Source organism: Gossypium hirsutum, chromosome D08, assembly GCF_007990345.1.
Source record: "Gossypium hirsutum isolate 1008001.06 chromosome D08, Gossypium_hirsutum_v2.1, whole genome shotgun sequence".
In the NCBI taxonomy this organism is placed as follows: domain Eukaryota; kingdom Viridiplantae; phylum Streptophyta; class Magnoliopsida; order Malvales; family Malvaceae; genus Gossypium; species Gossypium hirsutum.
Window position 1 is genome coordinate 55820917 of NC_053444.1, and position 22915 is coordinate 55843831.

The 22915-nt window shown below is 34.7% G+C and overlaps 1 protein-coding gene across 2 annotated transcripts; it reads left to right on the forward strand.

Moving 5' to 3' along the window:
• The first annotated feature begins 5497 nt into the window (after positions 1 to 5497).
• LOC107930628 (uncharacterized protein At1g32220, chloroplastic) lies at positions 5498 to 20781 on the forward strand. 2 transcript variants are annotated; one of them, XM_016862300.2, is made up of 7 exons: positions 5498 to 5730; positions 6125 to 6227; positions 6306 to 6394; positions 6535 to 6590; positions 7049 to 7195; positions 7287 to 7412; positions 20475 to 20781. In XM_016862300.2, the coding sequence occupies exons 1-7, from the start codon at positions 5624 to 5626 to the stop codon at positions 20708 to 20710; spliced, it is 864 nt and encodes a 287-aa protein (XP_016717789.1). In that variant the 5' UTR covers positions 5498 to 5623; the 3' UTR covers positions 20711 to 20781. The 2 variants fall into 2 exon arrangements, with proteins under 2 accessions (XP_016717789.1, XP_040954395.1); XM_041098461.1 differs by lacking the exon at positions 20475 to 20781 and adding an exon at positions 12970 to 13421 and having other exon boundaries at positions 5502 to 5730.
• Positions 20782 to 22915: the final 2134 nt, after the last annotated feature.

Sequence of the window (22915 nt, forward strand, 5' to 3'; positions counted from 1 at the left end):
CTAAATAAAAATCAAAGAAATGAGAGAGGAATGGATAGAACCTAGGATCTCTAAGAAGTGCACTAACTACTAAACCATCAAGCCTTGGTCAATTACTTAATTATTTATTTCATCCAACCTTATATATTTTGGAGTGTGACAGTGCAACTTTAGTATATCAGTTGTATACATCCAATACAAATTCTCTTATCACCTAATTCATATGCCATTCATGCCTTATTCAATATATCAACAAACATATGCTATTAAGAATACCATTTATATCTTATAAATCAAATCATACATAACTCAATTAACCAATCTAATATGCATATCACTTTAACATGCTAATGTCAATAAAGTTCACAATCATATTCAAAACCATAACAACATAGAAATGCATAATTTCCAAATCAGATCATTTGATTTTTCAAATTTTGTTTCGGTCCTCCAGGCTCGTATAACCGGTTTGTATGATATTTCTCATGCTATTGATAATCAAATATCATATATATGTACCTATTGTACAATTTCATAACATTTAATAATTTCGAGTACCATTTAACCAATTCATAATTTATATCCCCTATTAACGTGACTTGGATTTGAACGGATACACGGATCCCAACCAACATACCAATTTGACACCCAATGCCTCACTGGTACGTCCGAAGCATATAGGTTGCGCCCAACGCTCATTGGTATAACCGAAGTAAAAGTTGTTCCCAGCACTCATGGGAACATCCAAAGAAAAATGCCCCTAGTGCTCATCAACATATAGTCAAATTAACCCGTACTCTATCAATCCTATGGAATGCCAATTATATCCGACTCTTCCCGAACAATTAATAAGGTACCTAATAATCCAATTTCATCAAATAGTTCAATTCACATTACGTTATTCTTAATTCATCATCAATCCATCAATTTATCGTATACACAACATATTTAAACTCAATTCCACACCAAATATTATATATCCATTAAATCACACTATTTTCTATTCTATTCAATTTAGTTCGTTTTCTCGATATTCGATCTCAATTATAACAATTCAACTTAAATAACCATCATCAACTCACCTTAATGCCACATTATGAAAAATATCACAAATATGCAATAAGTAAATTGATTCTGAATCATAAAAATACAAACTGATAGCTTATGTCCCTCGTCGTCGGTTCTCACCTTTCTTTTCCTTCTCGATGGTCCGACGCCATCTTTAGCTACGAAAATAACTTAGCAATACAAAATATCAAATTTTATATCAAACCACATTCAAATACAAAGCCAAACATATTTTTCAATTTATTCAATTTAGTCCCTAAACTCTAGACAAGTATAACTTTTGATCTAAAGCTTCAGATTAAAATTTGATTTCACATATACTCATTAAGGTCCTTCTACTTTCTATTCCTATCAAAATTTTATGAAAATTTTTAATTTTATTCAACTTGGTCCCTACTGTACGAAATTAACCATTAACTTTATAATTTAGTCATTTTTATAATCTAAGCTTAATTTCTATCAACATCACACCAAACTCATCTATCTCTCAACAATGGAAACTTTCAAAAACTTTAAAAATTAGAAAAATTGATATATAGGCTAGCTAAATTAAGCTCTCATGATAAAAAAAATCTATAAAATTCAAAACAAAATGGCTTAAGGACTTGCACGAAATAGTTGCCAATTGTTTAAGGGTTTTCGAAGCTTTCCTTCTTCACAACCATGGTGGACGATGAAAATTTTGGAAGATGATGATAATTTTCTCATCTTTCTACTAACTTTTTACTTATATGCTTTGATTAGTATTTAATTAATTAGTTTAATTATAATTAGTGTACTGTAATCATCTTTTAATTAAGCTCAATGACATCCCACATCACCATCCACTATCCACCATTTAAAATTGGTTTATTAACCATTTTGGTTCTTTGGATAATTTCTATCTAGGTCCCTAAGGAAACTTTCCAATACTATGGGTGTTCACAAATAACTTAACACAATAATGATGAAATTTTGAGCAATACAGCAAAATGGACAAGAAGAGAGTTTACAAGGTGTTTTTGGTTTTATTAGAAACTCAACAAAAAAGGGTGATATTCTAGTTTTGGATTAAGATGTTATTGAAAGAAATTTACATAAAAAGAGATGATAACATAAATACCACTTGGAAACAAAAAGCCACTTGATTAAATTTATCAATTTGCTTGTTAATCAAAATCCGACCCTACAATGTGTTAAGTTATATATCACATCACCATCATTTATACCAAAGATAGCACATATGTCATAGGTCACATATGATGTTTATTTAGAAAATTTCCTCATTATGCTTTGAATATAATATTAATTTTTTAATATAATATTTATATTGATATATTTTACATTAGAGAAGTATTTATATTTATGGATGTATTGTATTTTGGTCTCTTTACTGAAAAATAAAATAATTAATTTTTATATATTTTAGAGTGTGTAAATTAGCTCCTCCGTTATATTTTATTTGTTAAATGATGATATGGAGTGTTAATTTAAATAATTAATTACTAATTTGATCTCTAAATTATAGCTAAAATATCATTTTGATTTTGTTTTAACATGATTTTTAATAAATTTTTAATAATTTTAATAGATCAAATTTAAATTAGATCAAATGATATTTAATAGCTTTTGATCTATTAATTATAAACTTTTTTAGTCACGAAGTCATTCAACTATAATTAGTGCCCGTCTAATAACTTTGTCATAAATATGGTACCATCGTAGGATATCCTTAATCTCTTTAATATAAATTCATTCTCCCAATATGATCATGTTTTATCTAATATGAAAAACCAATTAAATGTTTCTTATTCCATGTTTGGTTAGTGTTGCTCGAGCTTACACTCGATGCAATTTGAGGTACGAGAGTAGTAAGTAGGTCGTTTGGTTGAAAGTCGAGAACGGTACAAATTCATCTCGCATAAAGCACAAATACCTTTCGAAAAAAACTTATTACTATAAATATCACAAACCAACTGAGTTTCAAAATTTTTAAACTCTCGTTATAACTAAAAACTGTTTAAGTAACTGTATTTTTCCAACTTCAAGTCCATTATGACTCGATTTACTCAAGTCGTTTTTTGCAATGTCTAATTTGTAAGAATTAACGGGCAAAATACCAAAAAGCCCTATTTTTTTAAAATTTACCGAAATGGGCCCGGTATTTTATTATTTACCGGAATGGGCTATTTTCCCCAAAATCGCGTCCACGTCAGCGCGCTTTGCTTACGTGGACTCAAAACGCGCTGACGTCCACGCGATTTTCTGACACATCAGCAAAACGCGCTGACGTCCACGCGATTTGCTGACACATCCCTTGACATCGCGCTGACGTGGACGCGATTTTAGGGAAAATGGCCCATTCCGGTAAATAATAAAATACCGGGCCTATTTCGGTAAATTTTAAAAAAATAGGGCTTTTATGTGTAATTTGCCCCTTTTTTTGGTATTTTGCCCCTAATAATACATATTAATGTATTACTGTAATATGTAGTTCAAATTATGTATTGTAGTTAATATTCATAATATTGTAGCTCAAATTGTCAATCCGTCTATACTATTGTACTAATAATATATATTAATGTAATATTGAAGAGTTAATTGATTAAAAAAATAAATGCAACAAGTACAAAAAAGATTCAAAATAAATGAAACATTCAAAGATTCAAGTAATATTATCTTAATTATATTACTTACGTTCTAATGATTTATCGGATTTATTCCATACACGTGTCAAATCAGAAAAAATAATACAATAATTCTGTAAAAAAAATCCGGTGTTCACTTCAAATAAATAAGGAAAATAATGATTTGAATGTTTCAAAATTTAATTTTAAACTGAAAAATCAAAATTTAGAGGCAAAAAAGGATCTTTTTCGACGAAAATTGCGGCAAACCGCCTTCAGCAGTTTGTCAGCGCGTAGATCTCGAAAAGTTATTCGAAATAAAAAAAATCGTCTCAATCGGACAACCGAGCAAAAAGTTATGGCCTTTCAAAGTTTTCCAAGCTAAAAAACATAAATTGTTCATGAATTATTGCTTCCACGTCAGCAAATCGCGCTTACGTGGACGCGATTTGTTGCCACGTAAGTAATCGCGCTGATGTGGACGCGATTTGCTGACACATCTCCTGACATCGCGCTGACGTACACGCGATTTCGGGAAAAATGACCCATTCCAGTAAATAATAAAATACCGGGCTCATTTCGGTAAATTTTTAAAAAATAGGGCTTTTATGTGTAATTTGCCCAGAATTAACAATCTGTGATATGTTATAGGTTAACCAAAAGAATAATATTATCGGTGTTGAATTTCTTGATGGCTAATGCCCATAGCTGTAGACATTTGCGGTTTTTCCAACATTTATTCTAGGGTTAATTTTTTTTTTTCCAGTGGGTTCATATTGTTTTTCTTAATGTATTTTCTTGGGTTTTTTTCTTCTTCCTTTCCGTGCAATGATTTTATATATCAATGAGTTTCTTCACTCTCTTAAACAAAATTAATGAATGCACTTTATATAACGAGTTAATATATATTTTGCTAAGGGTTAATATATCATTTAGGACTTGAATTTAGTATTAATGTTTAATTTGGTATCTGAATCAAACAGCATCATATGATCTAATAGATATTTAACACATATGTTCTAATAAAAAGAAATAGGTATTTAGTTAGGACAAAAAAAAACTTAAGTACCAAATTGAACATTGAAACTAAACTCGGATACTTAACTAAGACAAAAGTACCTTTTGTATCAAATCGAAAAAAAACTTATAAATCAAATTAAATATTGAAATCAAACTTAGATATCAAATGACATATCCTTTTTCTAAGTACCAAATCGGTAATTACATTACAAATATACAATATACATGCCTCATATTTTGGGTAAAGGTTTTATGGAAGCTCTTGTACTTAAGGTTGGATTGTATTTTGGCCCCTTTATTGAAAAAAAAATTAATCTTTATACATTTCGAAACATGTAAATTGATCCTCTTAAAATATAATTGTTAAGTGATGGCGTGGAATGCTAATTTAAATGGTTAATTACTAATTTAGACCCTAAACTATAGTTATAATATCATTTTGGTTTTGTTTTAACATAATTTTTAATATATTTTTAATAATTTTAATAATTTATATTTATTTTAAAGATTTTAAAAAAAATTATTGTTAAATTTTAAAAAAAATTAATGATATTTTTAAGTATAATTCATGGACCAAATTAATAATTAACTATTTAAATTAATATTCCATATTATTATTTAATAAATAAAGTTCAACAAAAGAATTTACATATTTCAAAAAAATATAAAAACTAATTTACAGTAAAGAACTGAAAATGCAATCAATCCCCAATTTGATGCCCTCCACGATCAAAAGAGTCGCAAATGAATGCTAGGCTCGGTAAGGAAATAAGGGATAGAATGGTAATTGCAGGGGCTTTAAAATCTTTTAAAGAATCCGAAAGCTGATGCCACACACCGCCCACATGTATGAGCATTGCGCAACGGCCCATTTCATTTGCCATTAGCCACTTGCCGGCAATATATTCTCGGAGATTGCCCTTGTTTCCCTCTTTCCTGTTTGCGGCAACATGAGGACGTCGTTTCGAGCCTTCCCTGTTGTTACAGTTCCCCCTCTTCCTTCTCTCGGCCCCACCGCTTCCTTTCCTGCTCGCTTCCCCTCACTTCCTCAACGCCGGTCCTTTCTCCTTCACTCAAATATTTATTTTCCTCTTTGATATTTTCACTATTTAATTTTATGTGGTCTTTTTTTATTCCCAGTAAAAAACCAAAGAAATGAGCTTCTGTTTTTTTTCCCCTTCAATATATCTTTTTTTTTTCAGTTTGAATTTATCATTTATGCATGTCGATTTTTTTAACATATATTTTGCAACTTCTTACTTTTTATTTTTATTTTTAGGATGATTATTATTAGTATGTTATTGAAATTTGATTTGATTGGTCCCTTTATTACTTTTTTGGGGTAATTTGGAAATTGAAGAATTTTTCTTTATCTTGAAGAAAATTGAAAATTTTTTGCCCACTTTCCAGCCTATGATGTTATTTTCTGTCTATTCTCAACACGACTGCAGCTTGTGCAAGTTTGGTGTGAAATGTAGCTATGCAGAAGCAGGAATCAGTGATGACTCAAGATCAGCTACAATAGATGTTGTGGCTGATGTCAGAAACGAACGGGTATGCCCGGACTGGATAAGTCGATATTTTGGGTGTTAATAAGCGCAAATTACTTACCAAACATGTTTTTGTTAGTAGATTGTAGTCTTAGGAGGAAGCGGTTTTGTTGGTTCTGCAATATGCAAGGCTGCGGTATCCAAGGGCATAGAGGTTATAAGCCTAAGCAGGTGTCAAAGATTATCTCAACTTATTTAACTTCCTTTTGTTGCCTTTTCTGTGTGATTAAGAGCTTAGTGTTATTTATAAGCTTTTGAAATATTATTTATTTTAAGATGTTTGAAATCCTAAATTTCGATTGTTATATCAGGTCAGGGCGTCCTACTTACTCGGGCTCATGGGTGGATCAGGTTAATTGGGTACCAGGCATGTTTAGTTTCCCTTGAATACTTTTTATCATCTTACAATATCTATTCAAGTTGTAATGCAGAATGTCCTATAGCATAACATTGAACGTTAGGGTCCTGAATTTGCTTTTGGAACTTTCTTCCATTTGGTGTGGATAGCTAATTATATTGCAAGGATGACATGATTGTATATGATTAGTTCTCTTATAGAAGTTCGAGAATCAACATTTCTATATTGGTTTCATCTTTCAAGTGCAGTAAGAGAGCTACATATCTCTTATTGTTGCTGCTTACATTTTGCATCTGTCCTGCAGTCCTACTATCCTTTGAGTAGACCATTGTTGACCAACAAGACCTTACCTGGGTTTGGGTTTATGTAAAATCTTTGTTATTCTGTTCATCTTAGTCTTAGTTCAGTTGTCACTTGTCAGTATTTTCCATGAATGCAGTTTAACAATTTAGCTTGCTGTTTTACAGGAGATGTTTTCTATGCAAACTGGGATGAAGTACTTGTTGGAGCTACAGCTGTGGTTTCAACCCTTGGAGGTTTTGGCAGTGAGGAGCAGATGAAAAGAATTAATGGCGAGGCTAATGTTGTGGCTGTAAATGCTGCAAAGGATTTTGGTAAGCCAGTGATAACTTATATATCTAATTACTTAAGTTAAATTTGTGGTAGAGAGCATATCCTCTGTAATTTTTATGTTTTTCCTTGCAGGGATTCCAAAGTTTATCTTAATCTCAGTGCATGATTACAACCTACCATCATTTTTACTATCATCTGGATACTTCACAGGAAAGAGGAAAGCTGAATCAGAAGTACTATCCAAATATCCAAACTCGGGTAATTTTTAATGACTAAGCTTATTGGTTCTTTCTGTTAAGAAATGGCTTAAAATTGGTAGTGGATTGTTGTTGTTGGTAGTGGGTTGTTGGTGGTAGTGGATTAGTGGATGGTTGTTGGTGTCCATTTTCAACCACAAATCTTTGCCAAAGTTTTGGACAATTATGTCCTTGAACTCTCTTATAAATAGAGAGGTTCATTAGCCATATTAATCATCCCAAACCAAGAGAGAGCAAAGCTTGTTCTTTGAAAGCTAGGATTTTAGCTTTCGGGTTTTCTATAGGGGTTGAGAGTTGTGAGGTTCTCGGGTTGTGTCTTGAGTGTAAAACACTTGTAATCTTCATCTTGTTATAGTGAAATTTCTTTTCGCCTCTGCCCGTGGACGTAGGCATTAAAGCCGAACCACGTAAATCCTTGTGTTCACTTTATTTTTCGTTCCGGTCAATTTACTTGTAGTCATATCGGAGTTCCCGAATCGATCCTTTCCGCAACAAATTGGTATCAGAGCGTAGTTGAAGGAGTGATAATATTTTCTGAATTGCCCTGTGACTGCAGCTTTGTCTGATCTTTCACATCAGGAAGAAAATATTATCATTCATTCAAAGGTTCCAAATTATGGCTACAAGTGTTTCATCGACTAAGTATGATGTCGAGAAATTTACCGGGAAAAATAGTTTCAGTTTATGGCGCATCAAGATGCGGGCAGTGCTGGTTCAACAAGGATTGCTAAAAGCATTGTCTGGTAAAGATAAATTACCAAGCACGCTTTCGGAAGAGCAAAAGGATGACATGCTAGAAAGAGCACATAGTGCTATTCTGCTATGTCTAGGAGATGAAGTGCTACGAGAAGTAGCGGATGAGAAAACCGCGTCCGGTTTGTGGCTCCGGTTAGAGAGCAAGTACATGACGAAGTCATTGACGAACCGGCTCTACCTCAAGCAAAGACTCTATGCCCTGAAGATGGAGGAAGGTACACCTGTTTCCCAGCACCTGGATAAATTCAATTCCATTATCATGGATTTGAATAATATCGATAACAAAATTGATGATGAGGACCAAGCAATAATTGTTTTGTGTTCTTTGCCTCCCTCGTATGAGAATTTTGTTGATACAATGATGTACGGTCGTGATGACCTGACTCTAGAGGAGGTGAAAAATGCCTTAAGTTCCAGTGAGTTGAGGAAGAAAATCACTGGTAAGGTGGTCGAAAACAATGAAGGCGAAGGCTTGGTTGCTCGAGGAAGATCCAAGGCAAAGGGTGGAAGTTCAAGTAAAAGCCATCCTAGATCGCAGTCCAAGAAGAGAATACAGTGCTACTACTGTAAGAAGTACGGGCACATGAAGGTAGATTGTCCGAAAAGGAAGGAGAAATCAGAATCACAGGAGCAACAAAATGATCGTGCGAATGTAGCTGATGCAGATTCTTCAAGTGATGCCGAGATCGTTCTTGCAGTATCCGACTCTTACGCTGGTGGGAGATGGATTCTTGATACGGGAGCTACATTTCATATAAGTACTTCGAAAGATGCATTCTCAACATACGAGAAGCATTCTGGTTCAGTACTAATGGGAAATGACCACGCATGTCAAGTCATGGGGATTGGCACAGTTCGTATAAAGATGTTTGACGGTATTGTTAGAACTCTAACTGATGTTCGGCACATTCCAGAAATGAAGAAAAATTTGATCTCTTTGAGTACGTTGGACAAGAAAGGCTTTCGGTACTCTGCTGAAGGTGGAGTTCTCAAGGTATTCTCGGGTGCTTTGACTGTGATACGTGGTAATTTGGAGCGGGGCCTTTACTTCCTCGATGGTTCCTCGGTTACAGGTGTTGCGGGAGTGTCATCATCAGATGATCTAGATTCTGACACCACGAAGTTATGGCATATGCGGCTCGGGCATATGAGCGAGAGAGGCTTATCGGTGCTAAGCAAACGAGGATTATTGTCTGGGCAGTGTACAGGAAAGTTGAATTTCTGTGAGCACTGCGTCTTCGGTAAGCAGACTCGGGTAAAGTTCAGCACTGGGATTCACAAGACAAAAGGCACAGTGGATTACTTCCATTCTGACCTTTGGGGGCCTTCTCCGACAATTTCTAAAGGTGGTTACAGATATCTGCTTACCTTTATCGATGATTACTCGAGAAAGGTTTGGGTGTATTTTCTGAAGAGCAAGTATGAGGTTCTCATCAACTTCAAGCAATTTAAAGCTTTGATCGAAAATCAAACAGGAAAGAAGATCAAGCGATTCCGGACGGATAATGGCTTGGAGTTTTGCTCAGGTGAATTCAATGAGTTCTGCAAAAATGAAGGAATAGTGAGACACCGCACTGTTCGTCGAACACCACAACAAAATGGAGTTGCAGAACGCATGAATAGAACTCTCTTGGAGCGAGCTCGTTGCATGCGATCAAATGCTGGGCTCGGTGAAGAATTTTGGGCTGAAGCTGTTAATACTGCTTGTTATTTGGTTAACAGATCTCCGTCAACAGCTATTGAGCTGAAGACTCCTGAGGAAGTATGGTCTGGTTCTCCTGCTGATTACTCTGGTTTAAGAGTGTTTGGCTGCCCTGCGTATGCTCATGTAAATGAGGGAAAACTCAAACCGAGGGCGAAGAAATGCATATTTCTTGGATACGGCCAAGGGGTGAAAGGATACAGGTTGTGGTGTCCTGATCCGGTTTCGTCCAAGTTCATCATCAGCAGAGATGTGACTTTTGATGAGTCATCCATGCTTCGATCCACCACAAATTCCCGGGAAAAGGAGGAGTCAGATAGAATGGGAGATCACGGTGTTGAGAAGCAGGTGGAGTGTCAGGTGGACGCTCCAATTCCTACGGAAGGTACTTCAGTCCAGGATGATCAAGTTGAGGTGCAAGATTCCGATGAAGATGAGTCACCTCAAGAAAAACCATATAGCATTGCCACTGGAAGAACGAAGAGACAAATCAAACCAAATCCGCGTTACGCTAATCTGGTGTCTTTCGCGCTCAGTGTGGCGGAGTCCATTGGTATAGAACCTTCCAGTTATAATGAGGCTGTCACGTGTGATGAGTCGGCACAGTGGGCAATTGCTATGAGTGAGGAGATAGAATCTCTTCACAAGAACCATACTTGGGAGTTGGTTAAGCCGCCAAGTAACCAGAAGATAGTTGGTTGCAAATGGGTCTTCAAGAAAAAGGAAGGCATCCTAGGGGTTGAAGCAACTAGATTCAAGGCACGATTGGTTGCTAAAGGCTTCACTCAGAAAGAGGGGATTGACTACAATGAAGTTTTCTCCCCAGTCGTAAAGCATTCTTCCATTCGTGTATTACTTGCCATGGTGGCCAAGTCTGATCTAGAACTTGAGCAGCTTGACGTAAAAACGGCGTTCTTGCATGGTGAGCTCGAGGAAACAATCTACATGCGTCAACCAGAGGGTTTTACAGTTCCTGGTAAAGAAGACCATGTCTGTCTATTAAAGAAGTCTTTATATGGATTGAAACAATCCCCAAGGCAGTGGTACAAGCGGTTTGATAGCTTCATGATTCAGCATGGTTACACAAGATGTGACTATGATGCTTGTGTCTATCATCGGAAGCTCTCAGATGGTTCGCACATTTATTTGTTGCTGTATGTTGATGACATGTTAATTGCTTCCAAAAACATGTCGGAAATCAACAAGTTAAAGTCGCAGTTGAGTGGTGAGTTCGAGATGAAGGATCTGGGTGCTGCCAAGAAAATTTTGGGCATGGATATTCACAGAGATCGCAAGGCGGGCAAGCTTCGTGTGTCGCAGAAGAACTACATTGAAAAGGTTCTTCAACGCTTCGGCATGGATAAAGCGAAAACTGTGAGTACTCCGTTGGCACCACATTTCAAACTCTCTGCAGAGTTGTCACCACAATCTGATGAAGAAAAGCAGCAAATGTCTCACATTCCATACTCGAGTGCAGTTGGAAGCGTGATGTATGCAATGGTTTGCACTCGTCCAGACATTTCACATGCAGTTAGTGTGGTCAGCAGATACATGAGTTGTCCTGGCAAGGAACACTGGCAGGCCGTGAAATGGATTCTCAGGTACTTGAGAGGTTCTGCAGATTTATGCTTGGTATATGATCAGAGTGACTGCACTAGCAGTGTCACGGGCTATGTGGACTCTGATTATGCTGGAGATCTGGACAAAAGAAGATCTCTGACGGGTTATGTTTTCACTTATTCTGGAGGAGCCATTAGTTGGAAAGCTGTGTTACAGTCTACCGTAGCCTTATCTACGACTGAGGCGGAATATATGGCGTTAGCAGAAGCAGTGAAAGAAGCATTGTGGATGAAAGGTCTAGTAAGCAGTTTGGGTTTACAACAGGATTTCACTGTTGTATTTTGCGATAGCCAGAGTGCCATACATCTGACTAAAAATCAGATGTTTCATGAACGGACCAAACACATTGATGTCAGATATCATTTTGTTCGGGAACATGTTACGCAAGGTGACATTGTTATCAGCAAGGTTGCTACCGAGAAGAATCCTGCAGATATGTTAACTAAGGTGATCCCTGCATATAAGTTCAAGCATTGCTTGGACTTGATAGGTATTCGGGATTGATTAGCGCCAGAGAGGCGTTTGGAAGAGGTGATCCAGTTCGAGGAATTCACTATGATGTTCAGCTTGGTAAATTTCAAGCCAAGGTGGAGATTTGTTAAGAAATGGCTTAAAATTGGTAGTGGATTGTTGTTGTTGGTAGTGGGTTGTTGGTGGTAGTGGATTAGTGGATGGTTGTTGGTGTCCATTTTCAACCACAAATCTTTGCCAAAGTTTTGGACAATTATGTCCTTGAACTCTCTTATAAATAGAGAGGTTCATTAGCCATATTAATCATCCCAAACCAAGAGAGAGCAAAGCTTGTTCTTTGAAAGCTAGGATTTTAGCTTTCGGGTTTTCTATAGGGGTTGAGAGTTGTGAGGTTCTCGGGTTGTGTCTTGAGTGTAAAACACTTGTAATCTTCATCTTGTTATAGTGAAATTTCTTTTCGCCTCTGCCCGTGGACGTAGGCATTAAAGCCGAACCACGTAAATCCTTGTGTTCACTTTATTTTTCGTTCCGGTCAATTTACTTGTAGTCATATCGGAGTTCCCGAATCGATCCTTTCCGCAACACTTTCTCACTTACTATATAAGATTTTCTAAATGCCTGACTAATTACATAAAACTAATAGCAAGGTAGTAAACAATTAGCTGGTAATGTCAAAAGTGACTTCAGGATGAACAAGCAGTCTTAAAATTTAAAAATGTTAATAATACACCCACCTGATTTGAAGCTAGCCCTAAGACTTAGAAGGAAAGGGAAAAGGGGGAGGCTAGGGAACTTGCTAGCGTCTAAATGAGAATTCCTGAAGAAGAGTTATCATCAATACATGTGCAACTTTAGAAGGATCTTATTCTTCTACAACTCGCGCCTGCATGAGCATCATGTATCTAATGCCACGTTTTTAAGTTAATTGTATTATTAACGCTCTTTTTTTTTCTGCACTAGTCCTCTATTGAGTGTCCAACTGTTTTCTTTTTTTGGTTTTGGAGTTCAGGTGTTGTCCTAAGACCAGGGTTTATATATGGAAAGAGGCGAGTGGATGGTTTTGAGCTTCCACTTGATCTGGTTGGGGAACCACTGGAAAGAATCCTTAGTGCTGTGGAGAACTTTACCAAGCCTTTAAATGCTCTTCCAGCATCTGATCTGATCTTGGTTCCACCAGTTAGCGTAGATGACGTTGCTTATGCAGTCGTCAATGCTGTAAGAGATGATGACTTCTTCGGCGTTTTCACCATTGAACAAATCAAAGAAGCAGCAGCAAAAGTGAAAGTGTGAATCAGTTCTACAGATTAGACTAGTTGTCATAAGCTCTCTAGTATTTCAACATCCACCATACATCACTTGATCTGATCCTTCAAAATGTGACTAAACGCAAAGTTGAGCTGTTGTAAAGTTGTTCAAAAATTTACTCATATATAATAATGAAGCAGAATCATCTATTATGGAGCTTCCAATCTTTTACAAAAGTATGTGCAAATTTAGCTGTTGTATCTGGTGCTTGTCATTGCCTATTTAAAGACATCATTAAATCAACAATTGTATACAGAATGTATGAGTGGCATGGGAGATTGATGATTGAAGCTGGATTGGCAAAAGGCTACAATTGCAAAAAGGTAGTGGTAATCTTAGAAACTGATACTGAGAATGATGGAAGACAGTTAGCCGAGCTTTGTTGTAGGAAATATTTTGTTAAGCTCAAGTTGTATTAATAGAAAACCCAACGTGGTTGGCTTAACTGGGCTGCCTTCTCCGGCCCAGGCAATAACTGAGATGTGCCTTCTACTACTGTGCTTTGTAACATAATTCTGAATGATGCGTTTGGATTTTTTTGTTTTTTCAAACGAAAGATTTCATAAAAACCAGTACAGCAAGAAAGGGCCTAAAGCCCAAAAGATACAAATGTCCAGGCCCAAATGCTAGGCATAGTGACTAAACCAACAGAAAAGAAAGGTGGGGGCGGGGGGGGGGGGGGAGTGATCGGGAAACCGCCAGATGGAAGCCGTACTGGCTTTGAAAGTGAGTTTACCTCTAGAAAGAAAGAGGACGAAACAGAGTGAAGCCCGAGAAAACCATGGACACCGAAGATTGTCGGCACCGATTACAAGCCAGACGTTGCAGGAGACAAAGCTGAAAAGATCCTCCAATCAGTCGGCTATGTGTTAAATCATTTTCAAATATTTATAGTGTTCCAATAACTATAAATGAATGAGTGTAATTAATTAAAAATGATATTTTTTGATTTTTTGAAAAATAATTATAACTATTTAAATAATATTATTTGAATAGTTATAATATTAAATGAATAATTATATGTTTATTTTAAAGACATTATTAATCAGAAACACACCATGAAAGATGTCTTTATGAAGAGACATAAAAATTCCTATAAATAGGAATGAGATTTTATTTGAAAAATACACCAAAAATTCTAATATTCTTTCTTTCCTTCATTTTCTAATATTATTAGATTATTCTATAAAGTATTACTGCAGAAATCTTTTGTAGAAATTGAGTTTTTTGTTATACATTGTTTAGCGCGTAGTGGACTATTCTCGTCAGTGCAAAACGAAATAGTCATTGGCTTCATTGTATCATCGAGGTTAATTTGCTTGGAACTCATTTGCACACCGAAGATAGGTGGGGGCTAATATAACCTTAAAGATAGGTGGGGGCTAATATAACCTTAAAGATAGTGACTTGATACACGCCTTGGAGCCTTGTCTATTTTTTTTTTCTGTTCAAGTTCCGTTTATGTGTTCGAGATTTTCCTCACCGGAGATTTGAACTAACAATTTTAAGTTTATATCTCATGATGACTACCACAACACATGAAAGTGGAATACTAAAGGAGTTGGCTTCCAACTTTGTTAAACTTGATCGATTTGATGGTGGCAATTTTCAACGATGACAGAAAAAGATGCACTTCTTATTATCAACTTTGAAGATTGATTATGTTTTGGATACTCCAAGACCTGAAGAGAATGATAGCGAATCTGTTGCTGGAACCCGAGAAAGACAAAAATGAGACAATGCTAATTACATGTGCATGGGCCACATATTGAATGGTTTATCTGATGGTTTGTTCGACACCTACCAAAACGAGGCCACCGCTAAAGAATTATGGGACAAATTGGAGACAAGATACATGACCGAAGATGTTACAAGTAAGAAATTTCTTGTCAGTCGTTTCAATAATTATCAAATGGTTGATGATCATTCTGTTATGGAACAATTTCGTGATATTGAAAAGATGCTGAATCAATTCAAGCAATATGATATGAAAATTGATGAAATGATTGTTGTATCCTCCATAATAGACAAACTTTCTCAATCTTGGAAAGACTTTAAAAGAAATCTAAAACATAAGAAAGAGGAAATATCTCTTGAGGCTTTGGCAAATCATCTTCGTATTGAAGAAGAATATCGAAAACAAGATCAGAACCTAAATTCTGAAAATGCCAAAGTGCATGTTACAGAGGAAATACGGACTACTAAACCATTCAAGAGAAAGTTCAAACAGACTGATAGAGCACCTAAGTTCAAAAGAAACAAAAGGGCTCATTATATCATTGTGGAAAGCCGGGACATTTCAAGAATGAATGTCGATTTTTAAAGAAGAAATCATCTTCTAAGGTTGATAAAAACGAAAAGTTCGTTGCAATGATATCTGAAATTAATATGGCACAAGATGATAATACATGGTGGATTGATACCGGAGCAACCAAACATGTGTGCAAAGACAAAAGCATGTTCACAAAGTTCACACAATGTGAAAATGATAATGTCTTGTACATGAGAAATTCTTCCACTGCAACAATCAAAGGTAAATGATCTATTGAACTACAATTCACTTCTAGAAAGGTATTAACCTTAAATGATGTATATTATGTACCAGAAGTTAGGAAGAATTTAGTGTTTGGAAGCCTGCTGAATAAGTTTGGTTTTAAACTTATTTTTGAGACAGATAAATTTATTTTGTCTAAGGGAGGAATTTTTGTGGGGAAAGGGTATATGTATGAGAGAATGTTCGAACTCAATATTATTAATAAGAATAAAAATACTATTTCTGCTTATATGGTTGAATCTTTTTGTTTGTGGCATTATAGATTAGGTCATTTGAATTATAAAAAATTGAATGACATGTATAAGTTAGATTTAATTCCTATTTTTAATAATAATATTGAAAAATGCAATACATGTATGTTGACTAAAATTACAAGAAACCATTTTCCTAAGGTTAAAAGGAAAACAAAATTGCTCGATTTGATACATAGTGATTTATGTGACATGCATAATACTCCTACATTAGGCGAAAAGAAATATTTTGTTACTTTTATTGATGATTGTTCTAGATACTGTTATCTATATTTATTGCATTCAAAAGATGAAGTGCTTTATAAATTTAAAATTTATAAATCTGCAGTTGAACTTCAGTGTAAATCATTTATCAAGTGCTTAAGATCGGATAAAGGTGGAGAATACTATAATCCAAGTTATTTTGAATCCACTAGAATTTTCCATTAAGTTTCAGTCCCTTATACACCACAACAAAATGGTGTAGCTGAAAGGAAAAATAGAGTATTGACTGAAATGATAAATTCACTGTTGTCATATTTAGGTCTTGGACAAGATTTTGGGAGAAGCTATTCTAACAGCTTGTCATATATTGAATAGAGTTCCTAATAAGGAAACTAAAATAACCCCCTATGAACAATGGAAGAAAAGGAAACTAAACCTTAATTATTTGAAGGTTTGGGGTTGTAGAGCTATTGTCAAAGTTCCAACACCTAAACGTAAAAAGTTAAGTGAAAGAGGAATTGAATGCATATTTATAGGTTATGCACATAATAGCAAGGCATATAGGTTCATGTTAATTGAACCAAATGATTCAATTTCAATTAATACTGTTATTGAATCAAGAGATGCTATTTTTGATGAAAATAGATTTAATTCTATATCAAGACAAGTACAGCCACAACAATTGATTCATTCTTCAAATGAGAATGAGATTCCATTGGAACAAATTGATAATAATGATAAATCTTGTCAAGAATTAAGAACAAGTAAGAGGATTAAAAAGGTCAAAGATTTTGGACCAGATTTTATTATATTTCTTGTAGAAGGAAAATGTGAAAGTATATGCAATAAGATACCTTATTGTTATAATACGGAATCTGATCCTATTACATTTGAAGAGGCAATGAAATCTCAAGACTCTGCTTTTTGGAAAGAAGTAATAAATGATGAGATGAATTCAATAATGGGAAATCAAACTTGGATCTTAGTTGATCTTCCACCAGGTTCCAAACCAATAGGTTGTAAATGGATCTTCAAAAACAAAAATAAAGGTCGATCGAACCATTGATAAATTTAAAGCAAGGTTGGTAGCCAAAGGTTTTACACAAAAACAAGGTATTGATTACTTTGATACCTATGCTCCAGTAGCAAGAATTGCTACAATTAGACTCTTAATATCACTTACCTCTATATATAATTTGGTTGTTCACCAAATGAATGTTAAAACTGCATTTTTAAATGGTGAATTGGAAGAGGAAGTGTACATGGAGCAACCGGAAGGATTTGTTGTTCCATACAAGAGTATAAGGTATGTAAGCTTGTTAAATCTTTATATGGACTTAAACAAGCACCAAAACAATGGCACCAAAAGTTTGACAATGTTTTTTTAGCTAATGATTATAAAATAAATGAATCCGATAAGTGCATATATAACAAATTTGAAAATGAAAAAGGTGTAATAATTTGCTTCTATGTAGATGACATGCTCATTTTTGGCATGGATTTGGAACAAATAGAAAACACAAAGAAACTCTTGTTAAACAATTTTGCTATGAAGGATATGGGTGTAGCAGATGTTATTCTTGGGATTAAAATAACTCGATATGAAAGCATTATAGCTTTATCATAATCACATTACATTGAAAATATGCTTAAAAAGTTTGATCTTTTCAACTGTATACCAGCATCTACTCATATGGATCCTTAAATAAATTAGTATCTAATGCTGGTAGAAAAATTGATCAATTGAAATATGCAAGTCTAATTGGTTGTCTTATGTACATAATGACTTGTACAAGACTAGATATTGCATATTCTGTTGGAAAATTGAGTAGGTACACAAGTAATCCAAGTAGTTTGCATTGGTAAGTTTTGAATAGAGTACTTAGGTACTTAAAGAAAACTATTAACATGGATTATGTTATAATTGGATATCCTCCAGTTTTAGAAGGGTATTCGAATGCTAGTTGGATTACAAGTTTGGAAGATCATGCATCTACTAGTGGATGAATCTTCATTCTTGGTGGATGAGCCATTTCTTGGGGTTCCAAGAAACCAACATGTATTACTGATTCCACCATGGCAGCAGAATTTATTGCATTAGCCACTGCATCTAAAGAAGCAAAATGGTTAAGAAATTTACTTTATGATGTACCTTTATGGCCTAAGCCAATTTCACCTATTTCTATCCGTTGTGATAGTGAGGCTACTCTAGCAAAGGTATATAGCCAAGTATATAATGGAAAGTCTAGACACATTGGATTAAGACATAGTTATGTCTGACAATTAATCTCTGATGGAGTGATCACTATTAATTATGTGAGGTCAAGTGAAAATTTGGCAGATCCTTTGACAAAAAGTCTTGCTAGAGATGCAGTAAAAAGGACCTCAAAAGGGATGAGACTCAAGCCCATTAATTAGAGTCACCCATGATGGAAACTCGACTCAACGCTTGGTATAACGTCAAGTCTTGAGTTCAATGAGACAAATTACATCATTAGTATGTGAATGTTAGCACTATAAATAAATCTATCCTAAGATTAAAGTGTTAGGTACCCGTAATGATAAGGGAAGGATGAGTAATATACTCTTAATGTACCCATAACATAAATATGTTAGATTGTTATAATTACGGGAACACTCTTGATGGGATCTACCTATGTGAGTGGAAGTGTGGCTGCTTCTAGGAGCTCAAGGGCTTGGCTCTGAAAGCACTCATGAAAAGAGGACATAGGCACATGGCCATAATAGTGTCCCTAGATACTATGAATTGATCGATGTTGAAATCATTATGTGAGATGTGTTCGATTAATCAAATGGAATAGTTAGTTCAAAGCTTAATCTACCATGCAATTTCGATTAACTTTAACATGTTTTCACTAAGTGAAAGTTCAATCGTAAGATACCTTCATTTATGCAAATTGATTTCCAAGAATATCAAAATCCAAAATATTTTGAAAATGGGGGGAGATTGTTGGAACATTTTCAAATATTTATAGTGTTCCAATAACTATAAATGAATGGGTATAATTAATCTCAAGTTATATTATTTGATTTTTTGAAAAAGAATTATAACTATTTAAATAATAATATTTGAACAGTTATAATATTACATGAATAATTATGTGTTTATTTTAAAGACATTATGATTTCGAAAGACACCTATTGATAAAAGATGTCTCTATGAAGAGACATGAAAATTCCTATAAATAGGATCATGGGATTTCATTTGGAAAACACACCAAAAAATTCTAATATTCTTTTTTTCCTTCCTTCATTTTCTAATATTACTAGATTATTCTATAAAGTATTACTACAGAAATCCTTTGTAGAAATTGAGTTTTTTTGTTATACATTGTTCAGTACGTAGTGGACTATTCTCATCAGTGCAAAATGCAAATAGTCATTGGCTTCATTGTATCATCGATGTTAATTTGCTTGGAACTCATTTGCACACCGAAGATAGGTGGGGGCGAATATAACCTTAAAGATAGTGGCTTGATACACGCCTTGGAGCCTTGTCCTATTTTTTTTTCTATTCGAGTTCCGTTCGTGTGTTCGAGATTTTTCTCACCGGAGATTTGAACTAACACCATGAACGACCACCAAAGCAACACGGGTGTGATGACACCAATAACCTTCAAAACTCAAAATCAATGGAAACTTTAGCTAAACAACGTCGAAACAGGCTGACCCAAAACTTCACAAATTGGAGAGAAGAAAGTAGTAAAAAAAATCTAAGGTACTCACATGCCACCATAGAGGTGGCCGGAGACAAAAAGGGACGGGGCCTTTAGAGAGCAAAGACACGACCTTTCATTGACAAGTAAGTGTTATCAGCCAAAAGATGGATTGGCTTTGGGTTATTTGCCAAAAACAGAGGTCAAAGAGAAAAACTATGATGATAGTTAAAAAAAGGGAAAAACTACCAATATTGTCATTCAACTATTAAATTTTCGCATTTTAGTTATCGAAAATAAGAAGTTTACAATTTATATACTCACGTTACATAATTCGTTCATTTTGGTCACTCCCATTAAAAACTCTAATGAAAATTTGACATTTTTTTGTATGTAGACCAATCATTGGATGTTACGTAGCATAATTTACCACTTATGAATGTTGCATACCACTTTAAAGGATTAAAATATAATTTACCCAATACCATTATTAACCAAAATAAAATATTTTATTATTTTCTAGGTTTGAGTTCTACCCATCCCATCTATTTGATGGCCATTGACCTACCCCAGCTGTCGACGATCGAGCATCGTCCGAATCTGTCTCCTCCCGAGTTGACCCAGTCGTTGCTTCCATGTTCTGTGGTTGATGTTGATAACGCTTTCTTCTTAGCTCTTTTTTTTCTGCTAATGAATTTCGACAGGCAATTTTTAGCATGCACCTTGATAAGGCTCCGAGCCCGAATGGAGTTAACCTAACATTTTTCCAACATTGTTGGCCTATTATTGGGAATGATATATTTACATAATGCTATTAGTGGTTGGAGTAAGGATTTTTTGTCGGAATCCCTTAACGACATTTTAATTATTCTAATTCCAAAGAAGGTAATCTAACTCGGATTCCAGATTTTCACATTATTACTTTGTGCAACGTGTTGTACAAAATCATCGCAAAAGTTATTGCTAATCGGTTGAAGATCATTCTAGATAAACTCATCTCCCTAATGCAATTGGCTTTTGTTCCTAGTAGGTTGGTTATCGATAATGTGTAAGTGGCCTTTGAACTCATCCATCATATGAAGTTTAAAAGTCGGGGTAAAATGGGCAAGGTTGCAATGAATATAGATATTAGCAAAGCCTATAACAATATTGTTAGAAAAAATCCAATACGAAAATAGTTTTCTTGTATAGCGAAAAATAAAATTTTTGAAAACCGACTCGATTTGTGATATTTATAGCAATAAACTTGTTAAAAATGAAAGTAGATTAATTTAATATATGCTAGCTATAAGATTATTGTAATTATAGAATAATTAACTTGTATAGATTAGGAAATGATTAAATTACTACTAGATTGTTGGGCTGCTATTACCTATATATAAGTGTTGTATCACAATTATAAAGATATAAGAAATAACATTCTTTTCTTATTTCCCATCTAGTTTCTATTTGGTATCAACGCTAGAATTTGTTTCCTAGCTCCTATAGAAACCCTAAAAAAATATTTTTAGTAGTTCTTAGTCATGTCAGAAACTTTATCAAACTTTACTTTCTCATCTGCCCACCCAAAATCTACTGGAAATCATGTTTCCAACTCTGAATCGCATTCTATTCAAATCACCAATACCAAATTAAATGGTGATAATTTTTTGCGTTGGTCTCAATCTGTCCAAATGTATATTCGAAGGCGAGGAAAGATGGCTACCTGATAGGAGATAAGGAAAGACTAGCAAAGGAGGACCCCTCTTATACTCTTTAAGATGCTGAAAATTCCATGCTTATGACATGGCTTGTAAATTCCATAAAGGAAGATATTAGTTCCAACTATATATGCTATTCTACAGCCAAAGAACTCTGGGATAATGTTAATAAGATGTATTCTGATTTGGGAAATCAGTCCTAAATTTATGAGTTGACTATAAAAATTGGAGAGATTTGTCAAGGAGAGGAAAACGTCACCAAGTATTTCAATTCATTAAAAAGGTTATGGCAATATTTGGATTTGTTCAATGATTATGAATGGAAGTCTCCAGAAGATTTCAAAAACTATAAAAAGATGGCAGAAGATCATCGCATTTACAAATTTCTTGTTGGATTAAATGATGAATTTGATGAAGTAAGGGGGAGAATTATAGGTCGGCAACCTCTACCTCCCATTGGTGAAGTATTTGCAAAAGATAGAAGATAAGAAAGTCACAGAAACGTGATGCTTGGAAAAAGAGAGACTGTTATACCACTTGAGAGTTTAATCCTAATGACTTCTGATGTCAATAAATCCCAGTTGAAATAGTAAGGACAAAAGTCTCAAGTGTGATGTGATTTCTGCCAAAAAACCACACCATACTCGAGAAACCTGCTAGAAAATTCATGGAAAACCAGCAAATTGGAAGAGTAAAAAATCCGGTGATAAGCCTAATCTACAAGTGAAGCTAAGAGAGGTCCATTCAATAAAGAGCAACTAGATCAACTTCTAAAACTGCTAAAATCCAATTCCTCATCTAGTATTCCTATTGGGAAATGTGTCCATATTGTAGTAAACATGTAACTATTTTCTATTTATTTGAACGATGAATAAATAAATAAAGTTAATTTAACATTTCAATATTATGTCTTTTGTATTTATGTTTTTTATATTTTCATGCATAGCAAAATTTTGACAAACAAATATTAGCTCATTGATTGTCTAAAGTTCAAACTGAAGATAAATGGCATTGTAAAGAACGTTTATATTGCGAGAAAGATAACTTACTTTAGTAGATAATCTAAATGAGTCTGTAATCCCGTAAAAGAATCAAAGTGAGCATTTGATTCAAATATTGAGAAGGATTATTATGTCGTCTACAAATCCAATTAGGGAGATGACTAGTCTTGGCTATCGGAGCAGTTGACTTTACGAGTAGAGACATAGATGTATTCATTGGTAGAATGATACATTAGACTGGACCTAAAATGAATTAATTCTGA